The sequence below is a fragment of the Solanum verrucosum genome, unplaced genomic scaffold, assembly GCF_900185275.1.
Source record: "Solanum verrucosum unplaced genomic scaffold, falcon-dt-bn FXZP01000261.1, whole genome shotgun sequence".
Classification (NCBI taxonomy): Eukaryota; Viridiplantae; Streptophyta; class Magnoliopsida; order Solanales; family Solanaceae; genus Solanum; species Solanum verrucosum.
Genome location: NW_026019969.1, coordinates 15,192,941 through 15,204,391, shown reverse-complemented (window position 1 = coordinate 15,204,391; position 11,451 = coordinate 15,192,941). Strand labels below are relative to the sequence as shown.

Sequence of the window (11,451 nt, the reverse complement as noted above, 5' to 3'; positions counted from 1 at the left end):
GTATATATATGGCAAGCGAGATTGGGAGAGGGAGGGGAGAGGCAAGCGAGATTGGGAGAAGGAGGAGAGAGGCGAGTGAGAGAGGGCGGAGAGTGGAAGAAAGGTGAATTGTATATGTATATCGGACAAATAATTATATATTATGCATATGTAATTGTATATTCTGGCAAATTATACATATACAAACGTGACTAATTATACAAAATGGAAGTCAGCCCACGTAATTAATGTATATTATTAGTTGCGAATGGTAATTATAGCAAACTATAGCTATGATGAGTAATTAAATGATATAAGTTTGCTTAACCGCGTAATTTTCTTTGAAATAATAATAACAATAATGAGATTAATTATTTATGGATAAAAGTGATAAAACTATATAAACGACAAAAGTACTCTAAAAGTCTCTCAAATTCCTTTTCACTAATCCATCCATTTATATTTAGGAAAAATCCTTTTAGCCATAAAATTTGGTCAGAATGGTATTTTACTTATGTTATTTTATCTTTTTGAACATTTTTATCTTTTTACTTTAATACCTTTTAATTAAAAAAATGGAAAAAAGATCAATTTGTTTTAAAATAAAAAAGATATTATAATTTTTAAAAATTTTTGGTCAAATTCTAGCCAAATTTTTTGGCTATTTAGCATTACCCTTATATTTATATGTCGTCTTTATTAAAAATAAACGTTTCTTAATATCTGTCATTTCACAAAACTAATACTACATAAATTACACTGTTCTTTCTATTTTACCATTAAGATTTATTAGCCTTGAAAGTATAAATTTGATCAACATAGGAAAATTAAATGATTAATTCATGTTCATTGGTCAATTCAATTAATCAAAATAAATTAATTATGTTCATTTATTAAAAACTTGACTTCAAGAGAACGCTAAATAAGGATATAATGATAAACTTATCTAGTTTCTTTAGGAATATGAAATCTAAAATGGAGGATATTTTGTAAACATGCAAGTAATAATTAATGTGATGTATATTATTTTTAGGGAAAATGCTTAAATATGTCATCGAACTTTCAGAAAATGCTCATTTATGACATCTATTAAAAGTTTGGCTCATCTATGCCATTACCATTTAAGAAAAGACGCATTCATGCTATTAATTTTTAACAGTAGTTTTGCAAAATCATTTTTTACACATGCCAAATTATAATTCGGCCACATTATTATTTTTTTTAATAATAAAAAATCAAAATTCTGAACAAAAATTGTTAAAATAATTCACCCAAGTAAAGACCCATCCAAATTTTTAAAAATTCCTATAACCCATTAGTAACCTAATTCTTTCATTCACTTTTAATCTAAAAAGCCCTAAGATCCAATGCAGTCGCTGCTTCCCAGACCCCCTCACTTCTGGCGATGAAACCCAATGTGAGAAATGGATAAGTATAAATCGACATATCTTCAACAGCAGTTGGGAGTACAAAACGTCTTACAGCCAAAAATGCAAGCAATTTTTCTATGCAGGAACACAACAAATTGAATGAAAGAATTGGGTTTGCATTGAAAAATCGAATGAAAGAATTGGGTTACTGATGGGTTATTATAGGGATTTTTTAAAATTTGGGTGAGTCTTTACTTGGGTGGGTTATTTTAATTCAATTTTTATTCATAATTTTGAATCTTTTTTTATAAAAAAAATAATGACGTGGCCGAATTATAATTGGCCACGTGTAAAAAATTGTTTTGCAAAACAACTGTTAAAAAATAATAGCATGAATGAGCCTTTTCTTAAACGATAATGACATAGATGAGCCAAATTTTTAACGGATGGCATAAACAAGTCTTTTCTGAAAGTTTAATGACATATTTGAGCCTTTTCTCTTATTTTCAATGGCTGAGATAAAAAGTAATTAATATCAACTTTAACTTATCGTGAAACCAAACAATCTCACCTAACAAATTAATTCAAAAATTAAGATAATTTGAGTCTTTTCTTATTCCAACTCAAGGTTCAATTTTCAACGAAACTTACTTTTTTCCTTTTGACTCAAACTGCCTATAGCAATTTTCGGTATTTATTGTACTACAAATCAATGGATTAACCAACTTAAAGTCCCGGATTCTTCAAGAATCAAAAGCACGATACTACTTTTCCATTTTCAAAATAAGTGTTATTTTTAGCTTATTTTATACCTATTAAAAAAAATAAAAATACACAATATAAAATATTCTCTTTTTCATATTGACTGAATTTGTGAAACAATGCACAAATATTAAGAAAAACTTAAGAACATAACGTAAATCATAATTTTTACTATTGCCTTTGTGAAATAATAAATATACGAGTAATTTTGTAAGTAGTGTAATTTATCTTCTAAAAAAATATAAAATTTTAATAAATGAAAAGACAAATATTAAAAAAAATAATCAAACATCTATTTTGAACAATGAAAAAAACCTTAGACATTCACTCAATATAAAATAAAAGATATTTTAGTGTATATTACATTATGGGTAAAGCTAATTGGCTAGAATTTGGCTAGAAATTTAAAAAAACTATAATATTTTTTTTATTTAAAAATAAACTGATTTTTTTTCTATTTTTAGTTAAAATATATTAAAATTAAAAGAGTAAAAATATTCAAAAAATAAAATAACATAGATAAAATATTATTCTGATCAAATTTTAGCCGAATTTTCTGACTAAAAGGATTTTTCCGTACATTCTTATATATTTGACGTTTCTCGAAAATTAGACATTATTAAAAGGAGGTAAATAGTTAAGTCTAATAATTACTTCAATTTTTTAGTTTTTGAATTCTTAAAAAGACACATGTGTTAGGAGTTAGGACAAAACATTTTTGCTATAGTTGCATGCTTTTTGGTAGAGTCCCCACCTCTCACATGGCGCAAGACTGAACTATACATAGTACTCCTTCCGTCTCATTTTTTTTTTTAAAAAGAAGACTTTTAAAAAATTATGGTTCAAAATAGATGATAGAAATTTATGTGACGGTAAATCATTTATTAAGGATAAAATAAATATTTTATAGCTAAATTGTTACTTTATATAAAAATATGTCATTTTTTTAGGACTAACTAAAAAAGAAAGTAAGTCACATAAATTGAGATAGAAGGAGTAATAACCAATGCAAAGAGCATAACAATGTTTTCTTAATTTTGGGAGGATGGAAATTAGTACTTTGTCCTATTTACTTGTCAATTTTTGACTTAACAAATCTATGAAAAAAATAATAGTGAGTTTATTATTTTACTTCTATTAATTAATATTAGAATTTCAAAATCAATTTACTTATTAAAGATGTTCTATCTTTTTCAAACAATATTAATTATCTAAATAAATTGAAGATAAAAAATATTACTCCATCATCTCTTGATTTTTCAAAAATGACAAGTAAAAAGTCAAATTTAGATAAGTAAAAGGTCAAACACATCGATGGCCCCTTAAAGTTGACAACAATTTTCACTTAGACACTTTAACCAGACTCTGTTTATTTTAGACACCTCATGTCAGACACCATTGTTTCATTTTGACATTTTTTTCTCAAGCACATGTTGACTCCAAGTGTGTGAACACCAAGCGCCACGTAGATTAGATGTCCAATCATATCATGCCAACTCATTTAAAGTCTATCATATTAAAGAGAAAAAATAAGAATTAAAATATATGACAAAGTAACCAATGAATAAATGACATGTGGTCTTTTTTTTCCAAAAAAATTAAATAAAATATTTTCACAAATTTAATGAAAAAATGCAACACCCCCACAGCTTCTTCAGTCGTCTTCTCCATTCCATTTTTATTATTTTTTGGGCCTTATTTTTTCTGCCATAAACTCACACCCACACAATCTACACTATCATATTTCCTCCATTTTCAATGCCTTTTCCGTCACACCAACATCCACAGTCATATTCCACGTTTTATTTCTCCTTTTCATGGTTTTTTCAGACATATTCTACCGGATTTTAACCGTCTTCTTCGCTGCACCCTCGGTCACATTTCTTCATTTGATTTAGGGTTAAGAGGTGCAAATATATAACAATAATGGTTCGTATTTTTTAGAATGCATCTCTTTTTCTTTAATTTTATGAAATTTTGAGTTGTTGGGTTGTATGTGGGCAATTGTGACCATAGATACACTTGAAGAATCGTTTTTACCTTTTTCTTTAGGATTATTGTGGTTGAATTTTACATGATTTGGGGTGTTGTTGATATGGGTTCAATTTCTTTTTTCTTTTTGGGTTTACCTGAGCTTGCAATACGAAATTTAAATTGAAATTATTATAACAAAAGATTTATCCTCCATTGAAGTATTTTAAGCTTTGAGAAATAATGACTATAAAATGAGGAAGAAGAAGAGAAACAATAAAATAAAATAGGCTAAATAAGCCCCTCACGCGTCAATAGCGAGGGTATCACACTTACTTTGCCATGTCAGCAGAAAGTGTCAAAATAACACACTATAAAGCCTGACATGAAGTGCCTAAAATAAACAAAGTCTAATTTAAAATATCTAAGTGAAAATTGTTATCAACTTTAGGGACCAGTAATGAATTTGAGCCTAAATAAAAAGAAACGGAAGGAGTACTAGCTATATTATGTATATACATGTCATGTCATCATGTACTGCTGGAGTACTGGGGAACACAACTTCTTTAGTAAAGTTTTGAATCAAACCAAATTGTAGCTACTCTTTAGACCTCTAGTTAGGCAAACTGATTGGTAGCATATTTGAATTTGAAGAGCAATGGTGTTCCAAGCTATTGATTGCTTTGCTTAGATTCTTACTCCCTACCTTCCATATTAATTAAATTTTAAAGATTTTTTTTTATCGTTCAAAATAATTGAATTGTTTAAAGTTCAAGATGAATGTTTGAATTTTTTTCCTTCATATTTGCCCTTTCTTGTAATGAGGTTTGATATTTTATAGGAGAGGCATTACTTGCAAAGTTACGGAGTAATACATATTGTCAAATTTGCGTTGTACCTTTTAAACGTTATACTCCCTTCGTTCAATAATAGTTGTCCACTATACTAAAAATAATTGTCCAATAATATTTGTCCAATTTAAAAAAATAAAAAAATAATTTATCTTTTGTGTCTATTTTAACCTTGTTATTAAATACTCCACTATTTATCATCTAATACATTTCTCAAAATATTAAATTTAATAAAGTTAAAGGATAATATAATAAAATTATCCCTATTATTTATTATTTCTTAAAGGTTATATCAAGTTAATAATGAGCAACTATTATTGAACATAGAGAATATTTATTTTTGAATAATCCAATGTAAATGTGAGAGAATTTGAAGTAACATAGATTCCAAGAATGCTATAATTAACATCTTCACCTGCAATGTAAAATCAAAATTAGAATCTTTAATAAAGACAAAACAATAGTAGATATTTAAGTTCTTACCAATCCTTTAAAATTTTGAATAATTAATTATGTTAAACTTGCAATTACAAAATATTTTATGTAGTTTTTTAAATATATTAATTTTATTTTAATTTTTTAAAAAAGAATTTAATAAATTTTATTTTAATTTTTTTAAAGAATTTATACACAACTCTCGTGTACCCCGAACCCCTTTATATATTGGTAGAGACTAGAGAGGGTGGAAAAATCCAAATGCCAGAAAACAAGTAATTGATTATTGGCAGTTCACATTCTCTCCGTGACACAGCTATGGATGGTACGTACACAAATAATGCAGACTCGCAGTAGCACAAGCAACGATCCAAAATCCATTCCGCCATTCATCTGTGAGTAACCTGTCACTTTCCCATTACTCTTTATTTCTTTCTTCTTCTTTTTTTTGTCCGCCATTGATGATTCATGCCAACGCTCTTTCTTGCTTTTTCATCCGGTTTCGGTCGTCGTATGTGTAAGTTGCAAATGCCCATTCAAGAACATGGTTTCTTTATTGTATTTGTGATTTCTTGTTTCTATTTTTGGTGAAATAGATTCAAACAGTGCGTAGTGGAATTGTCGATAATATCGATAGTTTATAGAATCGATCGACCCCTAACTAGTTGTTTTGTCTTCTTCGTTATGTAGCTTTCTGCGAGATTGTTAGTAGTACGTGCATGCATTGGATTGGGTTCCGTTTGAAATTTTGATGGGTTGTCGATTTTTATACATCTGTTGTGATGATTCCCCTGTTTGATTCGAAAGATGAAAGAAAAAATTTAAGAAAGAGAATCTTGATAGTTGAATGTAAGGTGCACTACTTTTCTTGTTTATATGTGAAATGTGTCCAAATAGAGCGTAATGGAACAGTCGATAATAGAGATAAATTTATAGAATCGATTGACACCCAACTAGTTTGTGTTTTGTCTTCTTCATTATGTGGCTTTCTGTGAGATTTTTAGTAGTATATGCATGCATTGGATTGGGTTCCGTTTGAAACTTTGATATGGGTTATCGATTTTTATACATCTGTTGTAATGATTCTCCTGTTTTATTCGAAAGAAGAAAGAAAAATTAAAGAAAGAAAATCTTGATAGTTGAATCTAAGGTTCTTGGTCTGTTAATTTGGGTTAATGCTTCTACTGTTTATTAATAAGATATCAAAGGGCCAAAGTAGAAAAAGGGCTATGATTGATTTTCTTGGTTCGTTTAGTCTCTTCAAGCTATGCCCCTCAACTATCACGATTCTCTTTCTTTCTTGTACTTTTTTTTTTTTGGTCCGCCATTGATGGTTGATGCCTTCGCTCTTTCTTGCTTTTTCACCCGATTTCGTTCGTCGTATGTGTAAGTTTCAAATGCCCATTCAAGAACATGGTTTCTTTATTGTGTGTGTGATTTCTTGTTTATATGTGAAATGGGTCCAAATAGAGTGTAATGGTATAGTCGTTAATAGAGATAAATTTATAGAATCGTCTGTCTTCTTCATTGTGTGGCTTTCTGCGAGATAAATGCATGCATTGGATTGGGCTCCGTTGGAAGTTTTGATATGGGTTATCGATTTTTATATCTGTTAGATGATTCCCCTGTTTGATTCGAAAGAAGAAAGAAAAATTAAAGAAAGAGAATCTTGATAGTTGAATCAAAGGTGCACTCTACTGTTTGATTAATGACATATCTTGATACATCTGTATGATGATTTCTTGTTTTGTTAATTGGGCTAATGCCTCTACTGTTTGATTAATGACATATCAAAGGGCCAAAGTAAAATATGGGTTGTGATTGATTTTCTTGGTTCGTTTAGTCTCTTCAAGCTATGCCCCTTTTTTCAAACTTTTATCGGTATGCATGGTGCTGACTTGTGATTTTAATGCAGATTGTTGAGCCTCTGAATAGTTTGTAAATCCATAGAGGCTTCAAGAATGTCAACGCATTCCGGGGATGTATCTAACAATGATAGTTGTATAAAAAATATTGATTCATGTAGTAGTGTAACTGAATTGGAAGACATTGATTTCTCGAGGTTACCTAGGCCAAGAAACTTGAACATTGAGAGGCAAGGCTCATATGATGAGAAGTCCCTTACTGAAACTCAACTGGGGTTCTCTCCTCATCCCCCTTCTAGAGCTGAAAATTTCTTCCGTGCTTTGGAGCATTTTGATTGTATATTTTCTCCATCAAAAAGATCTGAGTTCACTACTCCCAGGTCACCTTTTGGGCAAGGGCCACATCCTATGGTTGCTGAGGCTTGGGACTCTTTGAGGCGTACGTTGGTGCACTTTCGTGGACAGCCTGTTGGGACAATTGCTGCACTAGATAATTCAGATGAAAAGCTCAACTATGATCAGGTAAAGCCTGTTATGTTGTAATTGTTACATTGTCAATGGTGTGTGCATTGTTGTATTGAGTAGTTAACTTTGTCTCTGTCACTGGAAGAATTTTATGCTTGCTTAGTGTGAATCATTGATTTCATAATTTGGCATTTACATACTCTGCAGTTGCTATAGGAATTAGAATTACCATTACCTCGTGTAAAGTTTATCTATAGTTGATTTGATTGAATAATTTTTGCGCTATGTAACAGTACTACAGTAGAAAACAGCTTATACTTGATTACTTGTGCATGGGATAATTGTATTCTGTAGTATAGTAATCAGGTCAGTTTAGTTTTACCATTGGGAACCATGTACTATTATTACTCTCTTATGCTTTTGGTCCAAATACGAAGTGCCCTTTTATAATCATCTACTGCAAGGCAATAAATTTATTGGTTAACAATGTTTGGCTCTTAATAAATTATGCTAATTGCCAGAAGATCACTATTCAGAGGGGAGTAGAGATGCCATCTTATTCCTCTGAGATATTTTTGTAGGCTTTCACTTAATGAGTTCTAACCTTTTATCCTTCCATAATAATGAAAGTTTCCTTGTTCAATTGAAAGGGTTAATATTTGGATATAATTGAATGCCAATTATGTGTTCTGGGCACTGTATTCCCCAACTCCAAACTCCTGATTTACTGGGATCTCCACTCTAGCTATCTTCTAGATACACTAATTTCTGGGCAGGATAATTTCCTTTGCTGTTAGAAGACTCGAAAGAAAGTCAGGTCAGTGAGCAATTGAGTTGTATTCTTGCAAAGTTCATCGGTCAATGCACTTGTCTGGAATATCTCTTTCTTGTAGTTGATAAGTGTTTCTAAAGACATGATGGAAAAAGATTCTTTTTGTTGTACATGGAGGAGGTAGTTGTACAAAAGTTCTGTAGTGGTTGTTATTCATGATCAAGATGTTTGTTAATAGCCATCTTTAACTTCAGGTGTTTGTCAGAGACTTTGTTCCAAGTGCGCTGGCTTTTCTGATGAACAGGGAACCCGAAATAGTAAAGAATTTCCTCTTGAAAACTCTTCGTCTTCAATCATGGGAGAAAAAGATAGACCGGTTCCAACTGGGAGAGGGTGTAATGCCAGCTAGTTTCAAAGTACTCCATGATCCGGTTAGAAATACCGAGACATTAATTGCAGATTTTGGTGAGAGTGCAATAGGAAGAGTGGCTCCTATTGATTCTGGATTTTGGTGGATTATATTACTTCGTGCATACACAAAGTCTACAGGGGACACCTCCTTGTCTGAGCTGCCTGAATGCCAGAAGGGTATGCGCTTGATACTCAGTTTATGCCTTTCAGAGGGGTTTGACACATTTCCAACTCTTCTTTGTGCCGATGGGTGCTCTATGATAGATCGTAGAATGGTGAGTTTCTTCTTTTTTAAGCTTGTTCTTACTGTTCTGAAATGATATACATACTCAGTATGTGTCCATATGTTTGATATACTGAAAATTTATGGAGGTTGTAAATTTCAGTTACTCTAATTCCCCTTCGGATAGGGTTGTCATATTTTCAAACTCATATTCTTTTATAGTCATTGTTCATAGACATGCTGCTTGTATATTGTGGAGTTCAAATAATATATGCTCTTTTGCCATGACATAATTGGATTCACCAACTTGAGATAGGCTGAATATTGTACTCTTATTTTACTAGAAAGATAGGACTCTCATAGCTGTAGTACATCTCTTCATGTAGCATGAAATGTTGAGATTAGGTGGAAATTTTTTCAAGTGGCATCTCTTTCTGTAGTTCCCTAAACATTTCTTGTATACATGTCTCTCTTTATCTCTCTTCTTTTTTCATATCAACCTTTACATTCAAATACATAATGTGCAAGTGTTTGCTGCAACTAAAAGAAACTTGCCCTTCTGTATCTTCTGTGCTTAAGTATGCACTTATATTCTGCAGTTTCACTGACTACTTTGTGGTAAACAAACATATCAGGGTGTGTATGGGTACCCAATAGAAATACAGGCACTATTCTTCATGGCTTTAAGGTGTGCACTTCTTTTACTCAAGCATGATGCTGAAGGGAAGGAGTTCGTAGAACGGATTGTGAAGAGACTGCATGCGTTGAGCTACCACATGCGAAATTATTTTTGGCTTGATTTAAAGCAACTTAATGACATTTACCGATATAAAACTGAAGAATATTCCCACACAGCAGTCAACAAGTTTAATGTCATGCCTGATTCTCTTCCAGAATGGGTTTTTGATTTCATGCCAGTTTCTGGTGGTTATTTCCTTGGAAATGTTGGTCCTTCAAACATGGATTTCCGTTGGTTTTGCTTAGGCAACTGTATTGCAATTTTATCAAGCTTAGCAACCCCCGAACAGGCAACCAAGATCATGGAACTTATTGAGTCACGCTGGCATGAATTGGTAGGAGAGATGCCCTTGAAGGTTTGTTATCCGGCTATAGAGGGTCATGAGTGGCGGATTGTAACAGGATGCGACCCAAAAAACACTAGATGGAGCTATCACAATGGGGGATCATGGCCAGGTACCTATCTAACTTGTTTTGTTCCATGGTTTTAACTGAATTTTGGAATATAATAGGGATGAACTGATTGATCTGCATAATTTGTTTGGGTTATTGAATCACTCTTAGTTCTTAACAAAACAAGCCCATGGACTTCAGAAACTGCCTAAAACTGGGTATTAAATTCTCTAGAAACATCATTGACAGAAAGATTTTGTCATGAATGTGTGCCGCTCAGCCCATGTATAGTATTTTATAATTGTGGTTTTCGTTGTATGGCCTATTATGATAAAAAGAAGTGTGTAGGTCCTTCTCATATTTGATTGTCTCTGGCTACAGTGCTTCTATGGCTCCTCACAGCAGCATGTATCAAGACGGGGAGACCTCAGCTTGCAAGGCGTGCCATTGAAGTTGCTGAACAACGCTTGTCCAAGGATGGGTGGCCTGAATATTATGATGGAAAACTTGGCCGATTCATTGGCAAGCAAGCTCGTAAATACCAAACATGGTCAATTGCTGGTTATTTGGTGGCAAAGATGATGCTTGAAGACCCATCCCATCTGGGAATGATTTCACTTGAGGAGGACAAGCAGCTGAAACCTGTCTTGAAAAGATCAGCTTCGTTTTGATTAATACATTTTACCTGACATTCAGAAGTTGTTTCTAGCTTATAACATGTTGTCATATATACCAGAATGTGGGGGAAATACAATTGAAGTCCCCAGGTCCAGCAAAAAAGAAGAAGAAAGAGGAGTAGAACTAACAAGGTTCTTGTAAGAATTAGTATAGAATGTGTAGTCAGATTTGGTTAGTCTGATTCTTTCTTTTTTACCTGGAATTGCTATTAGTTTCTGTTTACCCAAACTTGCTATCTTGTTTCTTGAACTCAGTTTAGCTGCATTTGCAACCTTATGAGTAGTTGTGACATGATTTTGCAACCACCTGTTGATACTCTTGTGTCGGTACCATCATATTCACAACATTCCTAGAGGCAATTCAGATTCAAATGGTAAGACTATGTTCCCAAAGAGTTTATTCAGTGGTGAAGAAAACTCTATTCAAGTGGTAGAATACTAGAATTATGTTCACAAAGAGCGTTAATTTAGTGGTGAAGAAGTAACAAATAATTTAATTTGATATTTAAAAAATTTGAAAGGTCAGATTATACCCTCAT

At 32.1% G+C, this 11,451-nt stretch overlaps 1 protein-coding gene across 1 annotated transcript; it reads left to right on the top strand.

Annotated features, from left to right (window-relative positions):
• The first annotated feature begins 5,658 nt into the window (after window positions 1-5,658).
• On the top strand, window positions 5,659-11,201 carry LOC125816594 (probable alkaline/neutral invertase B). The gene is made up of 5 exons (XM_049496207.1): window positions 5,659-5,763; window positions 7,284-7,755; window positions 8,725-9,156; window positions 9,740-10,298; window positions 10,617-11,201. Exons 2-5 carry the CDS (start codon window positions 7,330-7,332, stop codon window positions 10,904-10,906), a joined length of 1,707 nt encoding a protein of 568 aa, XP_049352164.1. The 5' UTR covers window positions 5,659-5,763; window positions 7,284-7,329; the 3' UTR covers window positions 10,907-11,201.
• Window positions 11,202-11,451: the final 250 nt, after the last annotated feature.

Excerpts from the sequence above, each read along its gene's own strand:
- LOC125816594 (XM_049496207.1), top strand. The coding sequence starts at position 7,330 with ATGTCAACGCATTCCGGGGATGTATCTAACAATGATAGTTGTATAAAA. Across the intron at positions 7,756-8,724 it reads AAAAGCTCAACTATGATCAG|GTGTTTGTCAGAGACTTTGT; the intron begins GTAAAGCCTGTT and ends CTTTAACTTCAG. Across the intron at positions 10,299-10,616 it reads CAATGGGGGATCATGGCCAG|TGCTTCTATGGCTCCTCACA; the intron begins GTACCTATCTAA and ends CTCTGGCTACAG.